Source organism: Barbus barbus (assembly GCF_936440315.1).
Source record: "Barbus barbus genome assembly, chromosome: 10".
NCBI lineage: Eukaryota > Metazoa > Chordata > Actinopteri > Cypriniformes > Cyprinidae > Barbus > Barbus barbus.
The window spans coordinates 19,935,164-19,960,918 of record NC_136738.1 but is presented as its reverse complement, the minus strand read 5'-3'; the positions used below and the strand labels follow the sequence as shown (position 1 = coordinate 19,960,918).

The 25,755-nt window shown below is 40.2% G+C and overlaps 1 protein-coding gene across 5 annotated transcripts; it reads right to left on the bottom strand.

The window, feature by feature from the left end:
- Positions 1-2,391: 2,391 nt before the first annotated feature.
- Positions 2,392-24,319, bottom strand: zmym2 (zinc finger, MYM-type 2). Of its 5 annotated transcripts, none has more exons than XM_079427275.1 (23): positions 24,171-24,319; positions 19,222-20,068; positions 17,335-17,623; positions 17,034-17,199; positions 13,868-14,080; positions 13,247-13,394; positions 12,811-12,926; positions 12,525-12,647; positions 12,116-12,266; positions 11,734-11,906; positions 11,297-11,462; positions 11,183-11,214; positions 10,936-11,065; positions 10,717-10,844; positions 9,781-9,943; positions 9,410-9,544; positions 9,105-9,214; positions 8,732-8,918; positions 8,226-8,356; positions 7,661-7,775; positions 7,187-7,429; positions 5,366-5,501; positions 2,392-3,659 (listed from the first exon to the last, which is right to left on the bottom strand). In XM_079427275.1, the coding sequence occupies exons 2-23, from the start codon at positions 20,051-20,053 to the stop codon at positions 3,473-3,475; spliced, it is 4,074 nt and encodes a 1,357-aa protein (XP_079283401.1). In that variant the 5' UTR covers positions 20,054-20,068; positions 24,171-24,319; the 3' UTR covers positions 2,392-3,472. The 5 variants fall into 5 exon arrangements, with proteins under 5 accessions (XP_079283401.1, XP_079283398.1, XP_079283399.1 ...); XM_079427272.1 differs by having other exon boundaries at positions 10,936-11,077; positions 24,171-24,310; XM_079427273.1 differs by having other exon boundaries at positions 10,936-11,077; positions 23,907-24,176.
- Between the last annotated feature and the right edge of the window lie 1,436 nt (positions 24,320-25,755).

The window sequence follows — 25,755 nt, the reverse complement described above, 5'->3', positions numbered from 1 at the left end:
TGGAGCAGGGTTGGAATTGAGATCTGCAGGATGGTAGCTCTCCAGGAGCAGGGTTGAAGATCCCTGCCTTAGAGCCAGATCTGTAATGCTGCGCAGCTCCTTGAAAGCTGTGGCATCAGGTCCTGACTCATCCATAGCCTGGAGGAGTTTGGCCTGAAAGACCACACAGCCATAGTATGTAGAGATGAGGTGGCCTGCCTGGCGGAGGAGTAAGCTCGTCCAGCAAGGGCAGAAGTTGTCCTGCATGGCTTGGAGGGGTGAGCGACCTTCTCTTTCATCCAATGGCAGTGGGCGGGCAAAGGTGTGCAGCCAATGCCTCGTCGAGAGGAGGCATCCTCTCGTAACCTTTTTCTTCAACGACGTCCACTGACAAGAGAGCAGAAGAAGAGTTAGAGTGAAGGCGGGCCAAATTTGTAAGCTTGGACCAATCTCGGTCATGGACCTCCAGAAAAAAACGGAAAGGCTCGCTGATGAGGGGCCTGACAGTGCCCCGGCAGGAACCATTCGTCCAGACGGCTCCGAGTGGGCTCCTTCGGCGTGGACCACTCCCATCCCAGCTCCTCAACTGCCTTAGAGAGGATGCAGAAACGTTCTGCATCCATCCCTGGCTTGGAGTCGCTGGGCTCGGCAGACGATGAAGGGGCGGGGTTCAGCAGTAAAGTGCGACATCTCCTCCACGTCTGATGCTATTAGAGACATGCTGGTCATCTAATAGCTTGTCTTCAACGGCACCGAACGAGACCATGTCACTCGCATCAGCCGAGGGTCGCTGGTCCATGTGCTCAAAGTGGGCGGGAGAATTAACAATCGAGGCACGTGGGATCTGGGCCAGCGTTCGTTCGCTCATGGCAGAGTGCTTAGTCCCCTTGCCCCGCTGTTTTTTCCTCACAGATCCCTGGGAGGAAGAAAACGGGAGGGCGTGAGGGGCGGATTCGCTCTCTAACAAGAAAACGATCAGAACGCGCAGAGTGGCGAGACTCATGTTCACGCAGTATGAACAATCAATCTCGGTCAGAGCGGCATCCGCGTGGGACTGGGCAGGAAACGCACTCTGAGTGGACGTCACCATCGTGCAGTGCAATAATGCAAGATGCGCAATGATTTGCAACAACGCCACTTCTCTTTTAGAGAGAAAAATTTGCCATTTTAGGCTTGCCGGACGGCAGCAGGGGACAGGCTGGCGTCTGCGCTGGTCGCTGAAGCAAGATCGAAAAGCAGGCAGAAGCAGCGAGAGATCGCAGAAAAAAAGGCAGCTTCTATCCACTGCGAGGCGTTTCTACGGCGAGCGTCTTCAAGTCACAAGTGTCAGCGAAGGGAAGATCGTTGTCGTTGAAGGAGAATTGATTGGAGATCTTATGGTGAAATGCCCGCTTATATAGCCAGATGGCCCCTTCAATTCTGGCGGGCTTCACCGCAATAGGCTCATGTAGCACTGCTGCCGAGCCATTGGTTCCTGCGTGATTGAAAATAGTCTTCAGTCCTTGGAGAAAAAGGAGTTTTCCCCCATTAGCGTCTAGCGATGTAAGTACGAGTGAAGTATTGAAAAGGAACTGCAACGTGTGCTTATATTGTATATAATAAACAATGTTACCAAGCGTCGGTGTAGACACTAATAGAATTATTGTTGTAGTTACCGTTCTTGGTGTAAATGGGGTTTTAATCAACTTCTGAACAACTTGATATGAACAGCTTGATAGGGTAATCAATATACAGCTTACTGTATATTGTGCTGGCATAGGAAAAAGCATTTTGCTATGAAAAAAAAAAAAAAAATTAACCTGAAGCGTTTTTTTGTTGTTGAGGCAAATATAAATTATTCCCCTGTCTGAATGTCTTTGTAAAACTAAAATAAATTGTGGAGGAAAAAAAAAAAAAAAACCAACAGAAAAAGTAAAAAATTTCTTAAATAGCAGGATGTACCTTGTAAAGTTTGCAATATTCAGAGTTGGAACCTACAGGGGCTTTTTTGAATAACTTTTTGTACACTACTCGTTTTAAAACAAAAAAAAGTTATATTAAAACAAAGAATATCCAAAATTTTGCATGCAGTATAAATCGTTCTGTGTATTAATCTAGTGGATCTTTTCACCTCTCCATTAACTTTTTCTTTAAACTGCATGGTTTAAATTATTATTACTACAAAAAAAGATGCAGGATGAGTTAAGTGCCGAAGTGTAATAATTTTCTAAACCCCATACACCTAATGATGAGCTTGGCTTAACAAGTACAAAACATCTTCACTCGCATCTTTCAAATTATACACTTCTGACCCTTACAATCCAATGGAAGGCAAAGGATGCAAACAAAATGACAAACTGAAAATTCACATTTCATGGTCCTAATTAAACAGAAAACAGATTTTTAAAAGGGTCTTAAGGTAAACCATTATGAGACCAAGAAATTAGCTTGTAATTTATTGGTAGAAAAAGGTCAAGGAAATAATTGTAAAAACCATGAAAACAAACCCCACTGATTTGTACCTTATAAATAAATCACTTTTACTCTTGCATAAGCCAAGCGTTTTGAACAAAGTTTAATGAGCTTTGTGCACACGCACATCCTTCAAATTACTCGACTCCAGGAAGGGTACAGAGCAAATTTTATGACAATGTTTAAACACTGATAACATGTCTCTGCTTATCTGTGTAATCAGCGTAACGCTGTGGATGAAATTCAAAGTCAAATTTCATATACTTGATTGTTCAGAGGAATAGTTTCACACTTAAAGGTCCAATGCCAGTAACGTATTGGCTGCGCAGCACTAACTCCTGTCCAATCCACTTCAAAACAACAAGAAAGGGGAGGGAAATAGACACACACATTCACAAACACACTCATACCACTCGCACAAAGAGGTCCAGGGCTGCAGCAGGTTTTAATGCTCTTATGGAAGGCCAGAGAAATTGCACACATGGCACAGAGTCCAACACACGCACCCTGCCCTGCTGTTAGAAAATCTTGGACTCTCTCTTTAACAGATGTCAATCAACAGTAATAAATAAATTTTATCTTTAGAAGGCTTTGTTGGGCAGGAAGAAAAAAGATAAAACGCCATCCTCCTTGAATCCATTACTTCACAGGACCAAAGTTCCTGTCTTCTGTCTGCTAACAGACTAGACTCTTAGCAGAAATATTTACCACAGCGGCCTCACAAATAATGCTACATGAACCAAAGTTTCCAAAAAATTAAATGGGGGGAGGGGAGGGTGGGTTGGGGTAAGAAGAAAGCAGCATCCTGTAGGTCACGTTTCTGGAGAAAACCTCAACTCCTCAGGGTCAGGGGTCTTTGGGAAGACTGATCTGAATCAGCATAATCCCACCAATATCAATATCCATCCTGACATCATCTCTTAGCAATATTGGGATCAGTGTGTTTAAAGGGAGAGTGACAGGGTGTGACATGGAAAGCAGCTTGTCAGTGATGCACAGGGTGTCATGACAGCATAGTAAGAAGTCTTCAGTGCATCTGCTTCTAGACTCCCTCCTCTTCGTGCTGGTTGTCCTTATAGATATCTCTGACCAGCAGCACTCGAGTCAGGAGCCTAGCCAAAGCGCTCTTCTCTAGAGGCGTCGAGCTGAACCACAGCGGACTGTCCGAGGAAGCAGAGACCTCTGGCTTCATGTACAAAAAATCTGTCCTCTGTCTCACAGACTCTGGGCTGAGAAGAGAGGAGAGGAGAGATGATGTCAGATCCCTTAGGGTCCATTTAACAGGAATAGAGATTCAGTGATATTAGAAACTGGCTGATACCAAAAAGACAATTACTACTTAAAACACACATGCACACACACACACACACACACACACACACACACCACAAACAAAACAAAATCAGTATCTTTAAAAAGTAATTTCATAAAACAGCATGTAGTGTATGAAAAACAGATATTCATTTTGAAACTGGCTCAAGATTTAATACATTTAAAAGCGTTATTACATTTTTATCATCATTAACTTTGAGTGATGTCAAAAATAGTGGTCGGCCGATATCTGGCATTTGTCAAATATCGGCATTGGCCGATTAGATTTTCTGTTTGGCCGATGTGTTCGAGATGGGACTTTTATTTTGATGGCACGACGGACTATATTTTGACGGTGCTGAGAAAAGCAGCGCCCGAGCACACAGTGCTCACATTCACCCTCTTGTTCGCTGCCGTCGTTAACAGTTCTGTCTAATATGGATAGAAGTCTGTCTAATAATCAGATAGAACTGTTAAACAATTGAATTAAAAAGGTATATAAAAATGTATTATAATGATTGCTTTTATATTATTAGTAAAAGAAAGGCAAACATAATACTTTCTCGAACCTTGCAGACTAGTCGAATCCAGCTGTGTGACGGACGGTCCATGTGAATTGAATGCGGACAGGAAGAGAGTTCAGCTTCACTGGAGAAGAGCGATCGACAAACTTTAAACTCGTGATTTTAAATTATGCTGCGCTTTATGTTTTTGCCCACTGCCATATTCATGTCATTTTCACTGTGTGCTGTTTGTAAAATGTGTGTTACCTTGGCTTTATTTGAAAAAAATATGATTCCCAAAGCGCACAAACAATCCCAGAATACTGAGTGCCCTGTTGGTTAGCGTTTATTTCCTTTGTAATTATATTTTTATTAAATATTTATTTCTTTGTGAAAAATACTTTGTCATCTAAAGTATAATTGTGTTTATTTTACACATTTATTTTTTTAATCCATTTTCAAATTATTTAAAATTTCTTAAATATTAAAATAAATAAAATTCTATCGGCCATCGGTCACCCTGCTTTCCAAGATATCAGCATTGGCTGTCAAAAAACCAATATCAGTCGACCACTAATCAAAAATAATCCAATCTAAATGCAAAATGAGCAACATAATTAAATATACAATATTTTAAATTATTAAAATATTGTACGTTATTGTACATTATTAAATCTACGGATAAGACCGATTAAATGCATAATTCTAAAAAAAAAAAAAAAAAATGTATAATATAAAACATAATTATGATCTCCACTGCATGATAATTAGATATAGACTACTGCTGAAACGTTTCGGGTCAGTAAGATATTTTTATGTATTGAAGTATCTAATGCAGTGAAAACCATAAAAATTCTGAAATATTATTACAGGCACAGCTCTATACAGTTAGCTTTGCGTGTCCTCATAGTACAAGTGTCAACACCATGTTTCAGGATGTGAACAGCAAATGTTATAATCATTGGACACTGCTTAGTTCAAAACAATTTGAACTAGCTAATCATGGTCTTGGGTTGCACTTTCCCACCAAAATAGTGCTGGTGCTGGGCAGGGGATCTGCACTTCTCTTTTACATTAAGTTCTTCAAATGCATGAACAAGAAATTGTTATATATTACTTACCACTTCGAAAGGTAAAGCTCATACAGTCGGCATTCATGTTTCTTAACAGGACAGTGAGCAGATCCTCCTGAACCACTGTCCGCCTCAAAGTTTGAGTCACAGTCGTCTTTACGCCTCCTCTTACTTCCTGATTGCTCTATGGAAGAAGAGACGAGGTTCATCATCAGGTACAGAACCGACAAAAGACAAAACTGTCCCAAGCAAACAGCTCAAACAGAAATGTATTACTATACACAAAAGCATGACAACAAAAATTGGTTGCAGAATAATTGCAATACCAGGGACGGGCAACTGGCGGCCCGTGGGCCGTATAGTGTCTTGTAGTACAGCCCGCTGGATCATATTAGACTCGGATAATAAATTTTAAAACATTTGGAATAGTCACGTAAAGATTGCTTTCAGTTTATGATGTTAATACTATCTCCAACCAGGAGAGATCGCTAGTTTCCAGCCGCTCCCTGAATTAATTTAAACGTAGTAAGACGTGCACTCTAATGTTAACATTCACTAACATTAGCAAATAATAAATGAAAAACTGACCATGAAAGCAGTATTTTCCAGTCAAGATGGTAAACAGATTATCTTTTTACCAAGTTCAAGTGGATACCCATATGTTTGGAAATTTAAATCGCCATCACACCGAACAACGGGGACGCCAGAGTTGCACTTGCCTCAAATTTTAAAGGTAAATTGCATAGTCAACAAAACCTTTTTGCTAAATGCATGACAGAAATGTATGCACTTAACTATGTTCTTAGGGTTTCCGCGGGTCTTTAAAAAGTCTTCAGTTTAATTGTTTACATTTAAGGCCATGAAAACTCCTGGTACAAAAAGTCTTTAATTATTAGCGGCCTTAAATTTGGGACAGAAAGACAAGAATTGCTATATAGATTAATATGACAATTAAACTTAAAAAGGCTATGATTTCACTGAATAAATATGAACGCTACATGTTTCAAAGTCAGGCACTGCGGCTTTTTGAAATGCGGTTACCGGGGAAAACGCTATATTTCTGCCGTTCAAAAGCGAAACCTGCTGGCAGAGAACGAATTTGAATTTTCAATAAGACCGGGTCTGCTATTTGCGCTACATATTTGTTAAATATGAACTGTCAAGAAGCGAATGCATGATAAAAATCTAAACAAATAAAATACTAAGATATATTTGTTATATAATATAATATTTGATTGATAATAATTGTTTAAATTAATATAATAATTCATAATTTTGACTCATCCCTTTTCTTAAAAAATGTTTAAAGGCTGAAATGAAGTGCAGGTCTTAAAAAGGTCTTTAAATGTCTTAAATTTGATTTTAAAAATCCTGCAGATACCTGGTTATATTATGGTACCAATTGCAATAATTTTTCTACTTTTTTTTTTGAATAATCCCTTTTTAACTGTCCTCTCGTTGTTTTGATAATGTTCTGTAGGCCACTAATTAAAAAAAACGACCTCTGTACATTTGTTTGTTGCAAATTTACAGACAATTCAATTGAGATGTTTACATTGGCTTGTTGGGGTAATATTGCTGTCAACTGACAACAAAGTTTCCCTTCTGAATTAGCATAACTGCACACGTTTTATAGTTAGTAAAATATTGAAAAAAAATTACATTATACTTTAATTTTCTTCAATAAAAAGGAAATTGAGTTAGACAATTTAGTTGTAAAGGTGTGTGGATGTGGATTAGTAATCTGGTCCCTTGATATAAAGGAGAAAAAAATGTTGCCCCTCATCACTATCAAAGTTGCCCATCCCTGAGCAATACTAATGAATAATGTATGAATTATGCTATGTATAATGCTTCAGATGAACGCACCGTGCTGCTCCTGCGAGATGGAGGGGATGCGTATACAGACGGCGGTCTCGTGGCTGTGCGGTTTGGAACTGCTTGGGCCGTAGACATTTCCAAACGCGAGGCGTAAGTGCTGTTCAGTGGTTCGAAGACCAAAGTATTTGGTGTTGAGATAAAGGAGAGATCTCAGCAGGACAGAGGGTGTCTGCTCCCCAATCTGCCTGCTGCTCCACAGATGCAGCTCTTCAACACGACCCCACCGAGAACCTCAACAGAAAACCACTCAAAGTTACAAACTGATGATATTTAGAATCAGGAATAAAATTAGACAACATTCAAAATCAGGCTAAAGAAAGATAATTTATGTGAAATGTCTTCATAGTTGGATTGAGTCAACAGCACTTCAGAATGTGAACAAGTTATAATCACTGGACATTTCAAAACGTCAGTCACATTACAATAATCTTTTCACACTTTTAAACATATTAGTGCTTTTACCATCAGGAAGGACACTGGGTTGCCAGTCTTTGATGAGCTTGTTCAGTTCTTCCCCAAACATGTGGTACTGCGGGTCACCGAAGAGGTCATCTGTCCTTCCTTTATCTTGTAAATGCTAGAAAACAAAATATTAGGACACAAACAATACAACACCTTGATTGCAAGACAAATGCTTTTAATAACAGTTGACAGGTCAGACTCCAATAAGCAGTTTGATGTGTCCTCATAGCAAAAGCATCAACAGCATGTTTCAGGATGTGAACAGCAAATGATATTTAAATCACTGGACACTGCTTCGATCAGGAGAGCTCAAGCGAAGACCTAGTTTGCATCGGAGTTTAGTTTTAACTACAGCTTAACTACTTAATCCTGGTCTTGTCAGCTCGGTATTGCAATTTGGCGCAAAGTGCATGCGTCGAACATCTGTTTACGTGTACAAGTCAAATGAAGTATACTTTGCAAGGCTGAACAAAAAAAGAAGTAGGCTATACTTTGGCCTTAAGGATCCCCATTAATAGCGTTAATGGACAACAATCAAGTGCATAAAGGCTGTAGACAGTCTCACCTTCTGGATGCCGAGACAGAGGTAAAGGAGGCTGTCTGGAGTATAGCGCTCCCCATTGGGTCGACGCACCTCTTTGACAAAGTGAGACAAAGACAGATTCAGCTCGGCTGGGCTCAGCGACAGGAGACTAACTGTTCAACAGACAAAAAAACCCTTAAACAATATCAGTACAGCATACAAAAACATTTAAGATTATCTTGAGGATTTTTAAGAAGCTTGTTTATACAAACATGATATAAAGCCTGTTTTTACAAAAGTCTGATTACATGTTCAATTCAGTTGGATGGAATAAAAGTGCCCTCATAACTCAAAGTGATCAACAAAACCGTTTCAGAATGTGAACAGCAGAGAAGTTGTAATCATTGAGCACATTCAAACCAAACAAAAGTCTCTCAGCAAACCATCCAAGCTTGAAAATGCCCCTGGGTCTATCTGGCATTACAACATCTACAAATCACACTGAATGAACTTAGTAAGTTAGTAAGAAGATCATTCATGACTAATACCTTGTTTCCTCTCCTTTCCTTTGGACTGGCTGGACGGTGAGGCTTCAGATGTGGCCCATCTCCTCCATGCATTTAAACCGTATCTGGTGTTCAAGGAGAAAGAGCTGTCTGCTGCTGAAGATTCTACCGTTGGTGACAAGGATAACGAGGACGAAGACTCTTCCTCTACTGCCCGCCTCTTCTGGCCCTGCAGCAACAGTAGGTCAGAAACATCAGCATACACACAGTCATTGTTAACAATCACCCTCTGTGATGCCACAAGCCTCATATAGAACCTCAACAATCACGACACATCAGCATGTGAACAGCAAATGGATTTCTAATCACAGGACAGCACTGGATGAATTGATATAGGGGTAGATGCGTTCATTACCCTCCTCCTGGTTCTGGGCCGAGGCATCTTCTCTTTCTCCTCAGACAGAACTGGAGGCAATGAATAGAGTGTGTCTGAATCCAGATGCTCAACCTGGATGGGCTCGGATGCTGAAACAGACCAGAGCAACACTTCTTTACTATATATAATTATATTGTTTGGAAACAGTGATTATATATTCAGAGAGTTTAACAGAGAAATACACTTTTACTATTTAAGGTAGGCACTGTCAAGATTGCAAAAGGCAAAATATTATAAAAAGGTCATTAATCTTTTGCAATAACATGCAAGTTCTTTTACTGTACCTAAGGGCAGGTCCTTCTCCAGGTCCAAATCTGGTTCATACTTGTCTTCTTCCTCCTCTTCTGAGCTGCCACTGCCATTTTCATGTTTTACACTTTCCATCTTCACTTCTCTACTGCTCTTTTCACATTTGATGTCTAGAAAAAGAGAAGAGGCTTTTGGATTTACAAATGTTGAATCATTTCAAAATGTTGCAGAATGAATGGAGGGGAATGACAGGCTTATGAGGGTAGAAGTGTAAAATTGACACTAGAGAGTGTCACAAAGCTGAGAAATGAGAACCAACAGCAGCTAATTGCTGAGGTGAAGGCAGTGATGTTACAAACACAAGTAGAGTCCTGTCATAGGCAGACGACTCCTAACATGCTCTTACTTGAGCATTTGGGTTTCTCATCTTCTTGTGCAATCACTTCAGCCATCGCTATTAGATCAGCTTCCAGAGGGTCAGAGGGGACTTTGGCTTTGAGCTCACTGATGGTCTTCACAATCTGCTCAGCGTTCTGCAGCGTGGTTGGTAGAAACACTGGCACAGGCACCTGAAAGAACCAAAACAAGCCACAGAGGCAATGAGGGTCATTTCTGTGAGGTAAGAAATGCTGCCATTATGTATTTTCAGAACATTCTCATGTTTGAGTAACATAAAATAAACAGGGGAATAATAAAATACATCAATTAAATTAATATTTATAAAAAAAGGAGACAAATTCAATACGTTACAATAAAACATTTACGTTTTATACAGAAATTTAATTTAAATAAATGTACAAAAAACATGAATTAATAAAATAATATTAATATTATGTGAAGTGAAGTGACATACTTCCAAGTATGGTGACCCATATTTGGAATTCGTGCTCTGCATTTAACCCATCCAACGTGCACACACACAGCAGTGAACGCGCACACACACCGTGAACACACACCCGGAGCAGTGGGCAGCCATTTATGCTGCGGCGCCCGGGGAGCAGTTGGGGGTTCGGTGCCTTGCTCAAGGGCACCTCAGTCGTGGTATTGAGGGTGGAGAGAGCGCTGGACATTCACTCCCCCCACCTACAATCCCTGCCGGCCCAAGACTCTAACCCGCAACCTTTGAATTACGAGTCCGACTCTCTAACCATTAGGCCACGACTTCCCAATATGCATTATATACACAATATGAACCATTTTCACGAATTGGCTTGACTACGAATTGTACTGTATTTTCAACTGGAAGAGAAACCTGACTGACATAACCTTACTGAAACTATATGTACATGTATCAAAACATAATGCAATTACAAACACTTTGATTCTGTGAGGGAGCTTTTACCGGTACAGGTATTGCAATAGGAGTGGGTGTGGCCTGAGCATAGAGGTTCATGGGAACTGGGACGTAAATGGGAACAGGGACTGGAACAGGAATATACTCCTTTCTTGAGCCCTCCACACCTGCCTCATCTGAAGAGAAGCAAAGGCAGAAGCACATAAACCTCAATCTTTTCCAGAAATGTTTGTGCAGTTTTACTGTCGCAGAACAGAAGGTGCTCACCTGTCTGCAGTGGTTTGCTCTGCATGTGGGGTTTGCAGTAGGTGGCCTTGGTCATGGTGAGGGGCTTACAGAGCACAGCTTTATTCTTCACATCCTTCAGGATCCCTCCCCCAGCATACGATACAGGCCCCTGAGTAAACGACTGCAACAGTCACAACAAGAATCAATCTAAACTACTATGCAACATGCCACTTTATAGCTTCTTGTGTTTATACAATGATTCAGTCAAAACTGACAACACCCTCACCATCTTAGATGCTTGGGTTGCTCCTCCAAACCCTGTAAATGGACCAAAGGATTTCATTTTAAACATGACAGCATGATTCAGACATGCACTTTTGCAGGGGGTTTTAAATTGTACCTAAAGCTGTGTTTTCTGGGCCTTTCTGCGTGGCCATGTTGGGCTCGTTCTGTTGGCAGTAGAAGCGCAAAAGACACTGTTGGTCACAGAAATGCTTCATCTCTGCACGCCACTGCACAGACTCCGTCAGGTTCCCCTGTACCTTACAGCAGTCGCAGCGCGCCGCCTAGTGGACACGGCACAGAAATGCAGGGATTTCAAAGTACTGCAGCACAGATGATTATAACCAATAGTTTACAACAGAAATAATTCAAAATATGCAGGATCTCTGATAAGATATAAATTAATCCCTCATAATAGACATACATTGAATGGGTGTATTTTAATCTAGAGGAAGCCATTTGTGTCAGCAGTCTGTGAAACAGCACCACCACCAGGGCTTGATCACATGATCCCAAAGTTATGAATGATCAAAATAGGCAAGAAGATCAGTGTACCTTGTAGTACCAGTCGTGAAACTTGTTAGCACAGGTTTCACTGCAGAAGTCCCTGCTGACTCCGTCTATTTGTTTGGTGAGAGATTTCTTACACATCTGAGTGCAGTGGTTGCAAGTGACACACTTTAGGCCCAGACGCCTGGCGAAATCCTGCTTGAACAGTAACTTACAACCTGCAGAGCAAACAAAAACACTGCCTGAAATATCACTCCTATCATGATGGATAAATGTAGTAAAGTTTAATACATCAAATTCACTAGAACACTGTCCTCAGAACCTGAAGATAAAATCATAACATGTCATGATGTGAACAGCAGTAGATTTAATCACAGGACAATGTACTGTTAAACTCCAGAACAGAAATTCAGAACAGAATAATGACCTTCACTACAAAAGGGCCTCTTCACACCCGAAAACTTCACAGTCTCATGCAGAGTCTTCTCTTCCTGACAGTATTCACAGAACGTCACTATGCAGTGGAGTTTCTTGTAGTCCTCACAACAGGCCTTACTGCAGAACTGATACACCTTATCCTGCAGGGATCAGATATAATCTTAGGCTACTCAAATCCTTAAAAGAACAGTTCGTCCAAAAATTAATTACACCATAATATGCTTGCCCTCAATCAACATCAACATTTTCTTGGATTAATAGTGCTTAGATAGGACTTTTGTGCCCTTTGTGTCCAGATCTTTCAAATCTGCAGTTATATGGTGATACCATGTTGTTATATGATCTTTAATTTGATTTTGAATTAAAAAAATAGTTGAAATGTATGTGCGAGATCTCACCTCCCACTCCAGAATCTCTGGCTTCAGGTTGAAGGAACCACGACAGTAGTTACATTTCAGCTGGATGTTCTCAGAAGCTGAAGCAGGAAATTGCCCATTGGCTGATGTTTGGATGGTGGCATTCTGCAGGGGACATTTGGATAATAAGGCCACCAGTAGAACATTATCATTTTGTACAAACATATACATTCCTTACGTTTAATGACACATTTACTAGCATGAGTTCTTCTACTCAAGGTTCTACAGAGATTTCAGATATAACAAGCTTTAACGGCATCTGAAGTACCTGGAACTTGGTGACACATTGTGAACTGCAGAAGCTCAAAACCTTCCCTTCAGGTAGAGTTGCCTGGTACTGAGGTAATGCATTTCTCTTACAGAAGTGGCATGAGGGCTCAGAATCTACAAATACAAACAAGATCGAACATGAGCTGACATTTATAACAGATACTCAGTTCTCCTGACCTCAAATCTCTGACTCAGAGTTTGTAATAAGTACATATCTTAAAGCAGGAATCAAACTGCCTGCCTGTGAAAGGAGCTAATATTGACATTATGTGCACATTATATGTACTGCAGAACAAATAAGGACAACATTTTGCATATTCAACATGTGTTATGAAACCACATAAAACTTGGGCATTACGAGAACACAAATGTAGGCCGTATGTCACCCATGGAGTGAGAGTGACAGCATCAGCTCTGGGTGATTATCTACTCACTCTGTGCAGCAGCTGTGAATTTGCTCTTGGTCATACAGGCTGTAGTGCAGTAAGACTCCATGGCTCCATTTGACCCAATACACTGAGTGGCATCAAATGATCTGCACATCACCTTACAGCCACTACACTGCACTATCTTCCCATGAGTCTGTGGTAAAAAAATAAAAAATAAAAAAAAAATAATAATTGAGAGTAAGCACTAAAAACATCATCAAAACTAGAGCTGTACGATTAATCAAAATAAAATTGAAATGATGAAATTAGTGCAATTATCAAATCACAAAGCCTGGGATTTAATTAAATAGATGCTGCGTTTCCAGAGTGAATCGCTCCACTGTGTTCATTTACATGAGCCGGTGTCTCAAAACGGCTCCACACAAAGTTTAGCTCGCTTACAACGCACATTTGAGTACAAAGTAAAAAACAGCTATAAATATTAATATTACAGTTCCAAAAAAAATAAAATTATATTTACATTTTATTTTGCAATGAAATATTATAATAGTAATACTTCTTTGACATTTTTTATTTTGTGACAATATTACTATTTTTAATAAAACAAAATTGGATTTTTACTACTAAAGCATGCTAACAGATGCTGAACCAAACACAAACACTGACCTGTTTATAGTCCCTGATGCAATTTTGACAGCAAAAGCGTTTCTGCTGACCATCGATGAGTAAAAATTGGTTCGCTGTTGCACGACTAGGCAGGTAGTTCCCACACTGTTCGCAGCAGTTCATGATGAGCCCGTTAGCCATACGGTAACGATTAAAGCACGCGTCACTGCAGATCTTGTGGGTCACGTTCTTAAAGCTCACCTCATGTCGAATCTGGAGAAGATACAAAAAGGCGTACATCAAAAAATGCATTGTATTCAATGCGCATTTAAAAGTAATAGATCAGCATAACATTACAAAATCATCACATTGACAACTAAATTGGTGTAATGGTTGTTCCCTGCTGCTTCCAAGGTGATCAGCATGGATACACCACAAATACAGTCAAGGATGGCAGTAACCATGGCTACAAGGATGGAGGCTTGATAGTGCTTAAAAAAGATATTCTACAATGGACAACAATGAAAGGTGGGTGAAAATGACAGTACTTGGGTTTTTCATCCAGGTGCAATACTGAATGTGTGCACTGATTCTGAGCATCCTTCCTCAATGGAAGCACATCCAAATGCAAGATTCCAGTGCTCTACTGTGAACAAAAATTATTAAGGCGAACAAGCTCTAATGCAATCAAAACAACTAATTTATCTGCATAATACCATCAGGATAAAGCAGATTGCAATCACTTACAGTGTATACAACCTAGCTGACTTTAATGGGAATAATCCAGCTCTATCTTGACGTCACACTAGTCACAATTATTTAATATTCACATAAAAAATATTAAATGAGTCTTCACCATTGTAGAATTCATTAATTCACCATTATCACCCAATTCACAATGACTGACTTTCAGCCATCATCGGTGCAGTTCTTATTAGTTAGGCCTACTGGGCGAACACCATGTAACAAAATTTATTATTAATGATCAAAGCTTTCTAAGTAGGATTGGTAAATTTCCGTGTACAGGCATATTAATTTAAAAAAAAAATAAGGAGTGCACAAACACTCTTTTTGGAGATGTGGGCATTGCAGATTATTGTAAGAGCAGGGTTTGTGGCCTAAATGATCTGTCATTTTCAAACGGAGGTCCAGTCATGACATTTACATTAGACATTACAGGGTCAAAACATAAAAATAAAAAAAGAAACATTCACAGATGATTTGTTTACAATTATCTATAACATGCATTTAGAAAATAGACAAATTTTCATTTACTGCCAACTTCAACAACCATTACATCATTAGTGTACAAATACATTCAAACAGTTATAAAAATATGATTCATACACTACTCTTCAAAAGCTTGGGGTCAGTATATTTTTTTGTTTTTCAAAGACGTATCTTGATCTCACCAAGGCTGCATTTATTTGATCAAAATATTTTGTATATTTAGCATATAAATTTTGGTAGCACTTTATTTTACAGTCCCATGCAGTTATCTTACATACAGTACAGTTATACTGCATTATCCAGTACTTTCTTAGGTAATTACATTGCTAGTACACAAAAGTACACATACGGTAAAATACAGAGCAACTTTTTTTAATGTTATTTTATATTGAAAAGTTTAAAATAATAAAAATTAATAATAAAAAAATGAAAATATTTAAAATTATTCTAATATGCTGATTTGGAGCTCAAGAAGCTTTTCTAACTATTATCAATGATGAAAACAGTTGGTGGATTGTTTTAAAGGTGCCATAGAATGCATTGATACAGTATTTTAAATTGTTCTCTGATATCTACACAGAAGGTATGTGGCTTAGGTAAGGGCAAAAAATCTCCAGAAACGATTTTACATGTCCATTTACAACCCTAGGATTTCTCCCTAGAATGAAACGGTCTGTTATTGGCTTATTTGGCAGGGTCATGAATAATAATGAGCTCTGCTCTGATTGGCTGTTTCACAGTGCTGCTCATCAGCAAGAAGGAAGCACAGGGAGGAAAATATATATTTAAATACTTTCTCTCGCAGTTATATCGTCGGGTAATTATACTGTATATAAAACGCGGGCATCAGGGAGCCGTTATTAATATGCGAGGCATTGAAACTGCTTTTGAACGATCCATCGATCGCGTTATAGTTCACTTTCAAGAGACGCGATCACACAAACTATGTTTACATTATGGAGCAACAGTACTTACCACACATTTCACAAGATCAGATGCTTGTCAGTGGTGCTCAGGATCTGTAAGTCATTCGCCATCATCCTCATCTCTCCTTACTGAGAGTGAAATCGTATGTACTGTAACAGGCTACCGCTAGCTAGGAGCTAACCATGTCCCTTTAGTGGCTCGCGTTATTTGCTTTCTGTGCCTTTCTGAATACAGACACCAACCCATCCCTGCACTTCACACCCTGCCCCTGCACGGCCTGGAACATAACATTTATTGTGTTATTTTCGCTGTTGTCCGCGCTTGTTTATTTACAATACCTGCAGAGCTTCTGATGGTTCGGCCGGCTTAGAACAAGTGCGGGTTTATGCAAATGTTGGGGGCGTAGTGATCCTGACTGTTGCGTCACAGTCGGTGTTATGTTCTGATTCGCCTTTTTCAGTGGTCTTTTTTAATCACGAGATTTACATATGAAGGAGAAAACTATGGTGTTTGAGGCTCACTGTATGTCATTTCCATGTACAGAACTGTTATTATTTAAATATGCCAGGGTAAAGACAGTTTTTCATTCTATGGCACCTTTAAGAAAGTTACATAAAAATCTTTTAAATATTATGAATGTACCTTCCTTACCATCAATTTACTGTAATTTCTTATAAAATATTACTGACCTCAACATTTGAATGGTAGAATGAAAAAATAGATAGATAAAGAGAGAGAGAGAGAGAGAGAGAGAGATGTTGTTCTTGTCAGTGCAATTGAAAGGGTCTAATGACCTTTGTTATGAATCAAGCAGCTTCACTTGTGTCTAAAGGTTTGTCTGCGCATATTACACAAAAATGCAAGCACAGAGTCCTGGATTCCTGACCTGGCAATCTGCCTAACCACGCTCAACAATATTTCTTATAGAAGATATATGTCAAGAAAATGTTTGACAAAAATCAAAGAATTGAAGAAATTTGCAGATACAGTTATGTTTTCATCTGGTGATTATGGCTGTATGAGAGGTTCAAACTAAATAAAAAATGTAGCAGAATGTAAATTGTCTGACCTCAGTGAGCTTTCCACAGACGGTGCACTTTGTTTTGAGCTGGTTCTTCTGAGGATTCTGTTTGTTTTCATAAGCTGCCAAGCAGCCTGTGCTACAGAACTCCTGAAATGATTCACTGGAGTCCACCTGGGCCACTATGGTGCCTCCTTTCATATTGGTAATGTCTCTGATTGGGAGAAAAAAATGAAAAAAACAAACAAACAAACAAAACATCAAACCAATGAGTTTGTACAAACAAGAGTGGTTAAGTTAGCTCTTTCAGACATGAGATTACGCTCTCAAACTCATTTAAAAGTCATACTTCTTGCACATGGTGCAGCTCTTCTTGGGAGCGGGCTTGTGGGAGAAGGCAGACAGGCAGGTTGTCGAACAGAACAGGTGGGATGAGCCCTTGCGCTGGTACGCAGTCTGGCCTTTCTTCAAAGGCTTCTTACAGTTGGCGCATGTGACTTTCATGGTGCGCTGCGGCTGCTGGGATCCTGAGGACGACTGGCAGGGTGGTTTGGGCAGAGGAGCTGCAGGAGATGGTGAGTCCACTCCAGGCTGCTTCTGGTTACGGGGAAAAGAGGCCGACTGGGAGATCCATGAATCTAAAGAAGCAAAAAAGGATTTAAATCTCATGTTATGACAAGACTACCACAAAAACTTCTTGTTTGGGAATCTTGGTAACAAAGAATACAACCTTGAACTACTGTCAAATAAGCACATGAATGGCTTTTCTATTTTCTAAACGCACATTACAGATTTTATTGTGAACAATTCATCAGTTTATGTGTTTCATATATATATATATTTTTAATTTCCTGACCTCACAATGTTTAATCAAAATGTCATAACTGGGCCTTCCTTTGAAAACGACAGACTTCTCTTCTGATCATGTATGCAGGACTTCTCCAATCATGTGTCATTCTTAAACAGTAAACCCACCCCACCCCTACAAGTTTGTGCTCATCTGCATCCACTTTTAAATGCAACACCCACATCTCAAAAACCAATCAACAACTGACGCATAGAAGTCCCTGTCCGATATTTTTCCTAATCCAATAAACAGTTACACTCTGATATATGTCACAATACGAGAGAAAAAGATCTGTCACTACTTCTGTAACATAGTGATTTTAAACAACAAAAACAACAGATGCAGAGCCAGAAGTCTGTCAGTATACCATCTTTCCTACTAAACTCTTCATCTTTGCACTACATGCATTATGGATAATGGTGCACTGCTTTTGGAAACTGAAAGCTCCAATACAGATGTAGTATTGTTTCATCAGTACTAGGGCCCTATGATTTCAGTGATGCTGAAAACGCAGACAGAATCACGAAATCCAGTCATAAAAACGGAATTTACTGAATAACGCCAAATGTCATAAATTTGCCAAATTTTGGAATGATATATCAAAAGTAGGTCAGTACACTTAAATTAAAACATGACATGGACTAGTGTCTGTGAATATTAAGCTGCAAAATTATCATTTTAATATTAATCCTGCATGTTCTGCGCGTCTCCGTGTGGATGAATGTAGCAGATGCACGGTTGCGTTTACTACACTGAAGCGTGTGTGACGCTCGCGGTGAGACAGTGTCTGCCTCCTAAAATATAGAAGTACATGAACACAATCTGTAGAACTGCTCAGTCACTTCATAAGCATATCACCATTTCTTTAGCGTAAAACTATCAAACAACCATCATCATATAAAACAACCGTCAAAATAAAAGTTGTGTTTAAATTGAAGAAACCATGACAGAAATATTAATGTAATTATAGTACTATTACTACTAATAAAATTATTATTAAAACACTATATTTAAAGGGATATTTACCAGAAAAAATATTTACCAAAATTTATTTAGCAGAATATTAAAACATACTTCATAAGGTCTTAAATGTAATTTTTGTTAAACTTTTAATCAATTGCTGTTTAATATAATAAGTTTCATGACTTTAATTAGACATGCTTTTTGATTAATAAAATTTAATTTAACTATTAAAAAAACGTCTAGAAAAATTAAAATAGAAAAAATAAAAAAATAAATCCAGAAATTAAAACATAAAAAAAAATTAATTTAGGGAAAAATAAAACGGCTTTCATAGGGCCCTAGTACTAGAGAAGCAAGTCAATGCAAACCATATGTGCACGTATTTTGTGCAAAGGATGACACAGCAGATACATGTGGATGAATTACCAGATCTTTGGTGTGTCCCCGTTTCTCCATTCTGCACAGGCTGGCTCGCAGCACCGATGCGTCCCGGGTTGAACGTGGATGAAGGTCTGCCGGCTGTACCCTGGTTCTGCTGGGCCTCTGGATTCAGGCTGAACGCACTACTGATCTGCAAACCGTTCTCAGCCCCCTCCAAACCCTCCAACTGGGCAGCTGCTGGACTGTCCTCGCCTTTCAGCGACGTCACGTTTGTGATCATGAGGTTTATATCCTCTTGAGCACACAGCGCCAGTGGTGTTGCCGTTGACGTTGCCATGGCCACTGCCGAAGAGTCCGTTCCCAGCGTGGTAACGCTAGCGATTTTGATTTCAGAGTCAGGCTCAGTGCTACTCAGGGCATCCTCTGCCTCAGGGGGCGGCAGCGAGGAAGAGGCAGCCCCCTTGAACTCCGAATCTTCCTCATCGTCGATAACGATTGGCTCGCTCTGGCTTTTGGCCGTTGCGGATGCGGCTGTGTCGGTGGTAGCTGCAGAGGCAGGAGGACTGGGCGCCTTGGAGGAAGCTGTTGCCGTGGTAGCCGACTCCGCACAGTCTTTGGCAGCAGCGAGGGTCTCTGCAGGTGTGGGACTGGGGGGCTGGACTCTCCCCTGAGAGTAAGCAGGAGGCTCTTCCACCAATACTACATCATCATCATTGTCTTCTGAGGCCTTGGGCAGGTCTGTTGCTGTCTGTGGCTCTTCTGCAGATGGAGTCTGCTCTGTTTTGGGTGTGGTTTCCATATGTCCTTCCCCCTCCTCCTCCCCTGTGACTGTACCTGCCTCCTCAACATCTGCTCTGGCTTCCAAATCTCCATCCATCGCTTAGGCAACCACCTGTTGACACAAACACAATGAGGTCAACAATTACCTGAGTAAGCAAAAAAAGAGCCATGAATGATGAATACAAAAGAAAATTGTCTTGTTGATCAATAATCCCTTTATTTCATAAAGATCCTAAATTGATTAACAATATATGACCAATCCAGCTACAGCCTACCAAAATTTACCAAGTCAGTCTCATTTTAATAATGACAGATGTCAAGGGATTATTACAAACTCAAATTACAACAAAAGGATGTCTAAAAATAAGAGGTGAAGTTTAAATTCTGAAATGCAATAAAGTGAAAATCATTTGGAACTCTAAAACTCCAATTTATGAAAAACAAAGTGTAAAATGATTTGGAACTCTAGATTTGGAGTTTTAAAATTCCAAAATGCAAGAAAGCAAACAAGATTTGGAACATCAAATTATATTATTATTAAAGAACTTCAAATTATGTAAAAACAAGAAAGTAAAAATTATTTGGAATACGAGACAGTGAAAAAGATCTGGAACGTCACATTATTGTTTATAGAACTTCAAATTATGAACTCTTGAGTCACCAAGTATCCATGACATCATCATAAAATGATCATCACTAAGCAACCAAAATTATTCACAGGCCAGTAAATGAGCAGTAACTCATATCATTAAAGGGGTCATATGATGCGATTTCAAGTTTTCCTTTGTCTTTGGAGTGTTACAAACTGTTCATGCATAGATAAGATCCCTGAAGTTGCAAAGACTAAAGTCTCAAAACCAAAGAGATATTCTTTATAAAAGTTAAGACTTGTCCACGCCCCCATAAAACGGCTTATTTAAACACACCCCCACATCTACGTCAAGATGTGGGGAGATTTTCATAACACCGCCCAAATGTTTAAGCAAAGAAAGGGGGCGTGATTTTTATTCTGGCTCTAGTATTGTTACTGCCGCCGGTGCCATGTCCTGGAGACGCTGTGTTTCGTTGTGAAAGTGAAACTACTTTGTTTGGGCTTCCAAAAGAGGACACAACTAGAAATCAGTGGTTAAGTTGTATTTACAACACTGTCCCAGAGCAGTTCAACCCAAATATTCGAGTGTGTGCGGCACAGTAGCCTACAATGATAGCTGTGCACAAAGGCTGTTTCTATAAAGTGGGGCAATTCCAACTTTACAAGGACAGTCTGACGCTTCTGACTCACAGCCTTTAAGTATGTTTCTACTACTGACTTGGGGAAGTCGTGGCCTAATGGTTAGAGAGTCGGCCTTGTAATCCAAAGGTTGCGGGTTCGAGTCTCGGGCCGGCAGGAATTGTAGGTGGGGGGAGTGAATGTCCAGCGCTCTCTCCACCCTCAATACCACGACTGAGGTGCCCTTGAGCAAGGCACCAAACCCCCAACTGCTCCCCAGGCGCTGCAGCATAAAATGGCTGCCCACTGCTCCGGGTGTGTGTTCACGGTGTGTGTGTGTTCACTGCTGTGTGTGTGTGTGCACGTTGGATGGGTTAAATGCAGAGCACGAATTCCGAGTATGGGTCACCATACTTGGCTGAATGTCACTTCACTATTCACTGAATGTCACTTCACACTATTCAAACGCGAATTTTGAGAAGTATAGAGTAGTGCTTGTTGTTTGTCGTTTCTCCGATCACAAATGCAGACATGGTAATGTTTACACAGCGCGATGCAACGCGACGCGTAAAAAGACAGTATAAGTCAGGGCTGTCCAAACTCGGTCCTGGAGGGCTGGTGTCCTGCAGAGTTTAGCTCCAATCCTAATTAAACACACCTGAAGCAGCTAATCAAGCTCTTACTAGGCATACTAGAAGCTTCCATGCAGGTGTGTTGAGGCAAGTTGGAGCTAAACTCTGCAGGACACCGGCCCTCCAGGACCGAGTTTGAACGGCCCTGGTATAAGTCATTATGATCAGTAATTATGTCCCCACTGGATGCAACAAATGCCTCGTTTTATTGTTTTAGTCTCGTCGCGCTGGGAAATGCCATCACAATACAGTAAGGGGCGTAACATTTCCGTCACACGCTTGAGGTATTCGGCCAATCAGAGCACACATCGCTTCTCAGAACTATGAGCTTTGTAAAAATCGATGCGTTTGAGAAAGGCAGAGCATAGAGGAGCAACAATAATGTACAGTATGTGGAAAATAATGTTTTTTTTGTTTTTTTTTACTTTAAACCACAAACACATTGCATTATACCAAATACACAAAATATTGTTATTTTTAGCAACGTCATATGACCCCTTTAACAGATTACCTATTTAGGCTTTCAATACAGAGCTCAACAAACACCATTTGACTATCTTTGTTGTCATATAAAAACTAAATCAATTTCAATCAACATGTCTTTTAAAGTACAAAAATAATTTAAAAAAGAAACAATGACATCAAATCTTTTGGTCTTTCTGAAGAAACAGTGATGACAAATGTAGAACACAAATATCAATGTGCTACAACTTTGCATTTGGAAATCTGTATCTACTATGACAATCTATCCATTGTAAAGACTTTTGGTTGAACTTTAATACATCAGGACTGCAATGCAGAGCTTGGAGTGTATCTCCCTCCATTCCCAGGCTTTGACACTGAATGCCTCATTTCAGCTGAGATCCTAATGTTGATGCAATGCCGGCAGACTCCTTATGGTAGCAACGCCAAGCAGCACATACAAAAACACTGCTCAAAAACAAGTTAGAATTTTGAATATGTGGGCTTTCCCTGCAGGCTGATGTCATGATCAGGATGCTGGAGAGAGGAAAGTATATGCAGTGTTACTGATCCACCTCTCAGACGTGATATAATCACATGCATATGCGCCATGCCCGTGCCAAGTCTGCATTATGAGCAACAACGCAACTGTTTTCCAAAGGACCCTACTAAAACGCATCACAGTTGCATGGCCCCCATATAGCTGCACTTCTCTAGCACCAATTGTGTAATTTATCAACATAATCAAGTCATTTTTGGGGCTATACCTAGCATTCACCCCTGGGCCGTGCCCTTGACTCCGGCCCCTCCGTGTCCCCCACACAAACACACACCCGACAGCGATCCGTGCGCTGTCAAGGCAACCGGGTGACGACGTCAACACGCTGTGCTTCATAGGCTTTCATTATATTCAGGAAACTCAAGAGCCAACGGGTCCGCAAACGTGCTAGGCGAGACCCTGGCGGGAGGAGCCTCGAAATCTACCCCAACAGCCCCTTTTCAAGCAAAAACCCATGTGTCGCTTGTGCTCCCACCCCTGGCCTCTCTGGCGCATGCAGCCATTGGATTAGCGGCGAACTGGAGGGAGGAGAGCCTCCGAGACTGCGCCATTGTTATTGTAGTGAAAAAAATAGTCAGAAGTAGTTATAGGCAAATAATCCCCGCGAGAAAACTGGAGGGAAACTAAATTTGAATTTCATGTAACGTTATTAGAATAGATGCGTAACAGCGCGCATTTTTTTGAATAACAACACATATAGAACACTGCGACCAATTTCGAATCTTGCTATCAGGCATTAAACACACTTCTAGCACATTTATACAGAAAATACGTCTGTTTTTGTCTATACTTATGACTCGTTTTCGGATTTCTACGAGAACTGCGATTCCTTGCTGGTTTTACACTTGAGTGAAGGTTTAATTGAAGTTACCCAAGAGCGTTTAGCCCTGGCAATCAAAAGGCAATACATGTGGTGCCCTGTGGGGGCGCTGCACGGTTAAGAAACATCAACTATAACGCCTATAGGCGACTAGCCACAAATATTTCACTGCATATTCCAAGCTTGTCTATTTAACAAGGGACTAAATGCACATCTAGTATTCAGCTACAAAAACAAGAGATATTTACTAATTGGGAAATCACTTGCCCCCTTCAGTCAGCGGGTAGCACTGCCTCATGTCCGCCATTAGAGAGCGAGCGAAACAATGCGCGACAGCATAGGCAATAGCACCCTGCCACGGCGAAAGGGGGGAAATCTCAGGCGGGGTAAAATTGCACGTTAAATTACCCTCGCGTACAAACACAGGTGACCCCGATGGTTTTCTCGGTTCGAGCTCCGCCGCGGACATAGTTGTGAAAACTTTGGCCAATTACGCGCAGTTCTGCATCAAAACGCCAGAGAAATTCTTACCGGAGTAGAGCTGGAGACGATAGAGCGCCACTTTTGTGCCTTGACATAAATCCTGGCGCGCATGCGTGTAAACGTAAGGACGTTCCAGGCGCGTGGGAGGAGAAACGAGCTCTTCGCGCTACTCACACAGGATCGTGCGCGCGCTGGTTATGGGAAGTCCGACTCGTTTAGAAGAATCGGTTCTTTCGAACAGTTCCTATCAAAGACTCGGTTCAAAACACGATTCGGTTATTCTTTTTACGCCATGACGCAATATCGCCACCACGTGGTCCTTGAAAGGCCAGCGTAACAAAACGTTTCATATAAAGGCACCTTATGCTCGTTACGTTTTTGAATATTAAAAGTGTTTTATAGTGATTACGTGTTCAATCTACGTGAATTATAGCTATGATTCAGTTCCTGAAACGTTGTCGTTTGTATGCTACATAATGATTTACAAATTTGAACACCTTTCAAGTACGTTTTATTTCTTGCCATTAAAGTAACTTACGGTTTATCGGTCAAATCCCCAGTTCCCTCGAAATTATCTTATCGTTTCGTGGCTCATTATGAATCAGACATGTTCAAAAGAGACGGTTCTCGGCTTAACGAGTCGGTGAGTCGTTGACTCGAGAACAGATCTGATCGAATCATTCAGCTGAATCGTTAAAAGAATCGACTCAAATAACGATTCCTTTACGAAGCAGACGTCGCTGGCACGCGAAAAACATTTTACATTTACATTTAGTCATTTGGCAGACGCTTTTATCCAAAGCAACTTACAATTGGGATTTACATTTAACCCATCAAACATTTAGAATGGTTGTTTGAGATTAGCAGGTACAGGATGACACACATTTACATATCTCGATGAAGCTTTGTATTATTCGATAATCTAAATCATGCAAGATTTGTAAATTAGATTTTAAAGTTGTTTTGGTGAAAGAATTCGATGCCGATTTCATCCTAATAGAATATAAATGAACGACAAATAATGGATATGTATATTGTCTTATAAGAAAGCAATACAGAATGTATCCAGCAATACAGAGTGAAAAGCAACATTGCTAAATGCCACTTAATTTATTTTGTTGTAATTATACACACTAAAGCAGTGTTTATTAAAAAAATTAAATAAAAGTGAGAGGTAAACACTATACAGCACGTTCACTGGGGTGAAATGCAAATGCAACTTTTCGGACTTCAGCTGCTTAATAAAACATGTGTCTTTAAAGCCCGATTAAAATAAAACACCCTCTTGCCCAACACAAGTTGGCACTGATGGGGTCGAAGAAAGATGAGAATCGACTGACCCAGTTTGTCATCGTGACTCGTGAAATCACACGAGACTCGTCGTTATTAATATTGGTCAAAAATTATCTTTAGAGCCGACATTATACTATGTGTGTATTAAAATGAACATTAGGTAAGACCATCAGGTCTAGAGTGCAGATTTATTTGGACAAAACAGACACTAAATAGGCCTGTTGTTTTACAATTTGAGGTAATCGGGAGTTAAACGTTAATTACATTTCAAAACTTTATGACAGATACAACAAACATATTTGATTTTGTCCAACGTTTGTATTTTTGTTTTTTAAGGTAT

What these genes read in the sequence shown, in the direction of transcription:
- zmym2 (XM_079427272.1), bottom strand. Translation starts at nt 20,053, where the DNA reads ATGGATGGAGATTTGGAAGCCAGAGCAGATGTTGAGGAGGCAGGTACA. An exon ending in ATTCACAGCTGCTGCACAGA is followed by an intron (nt 12,927 to 13,246) that starts GTGAGTAGATAA and finishes TTGTATTTGTAG; the next exon opens with ATTCTGAGCCCTCATGCCAC. An exon ending in ACCCAGTGTCCTTCCTGATG is followed by an intron (nt 7,430 to 7,660) that starts GTAAAAGCACTA and finishes TTTTCTGTTGAG; the next exon opens with GTTCTCGGTGGGGTCGTGTT.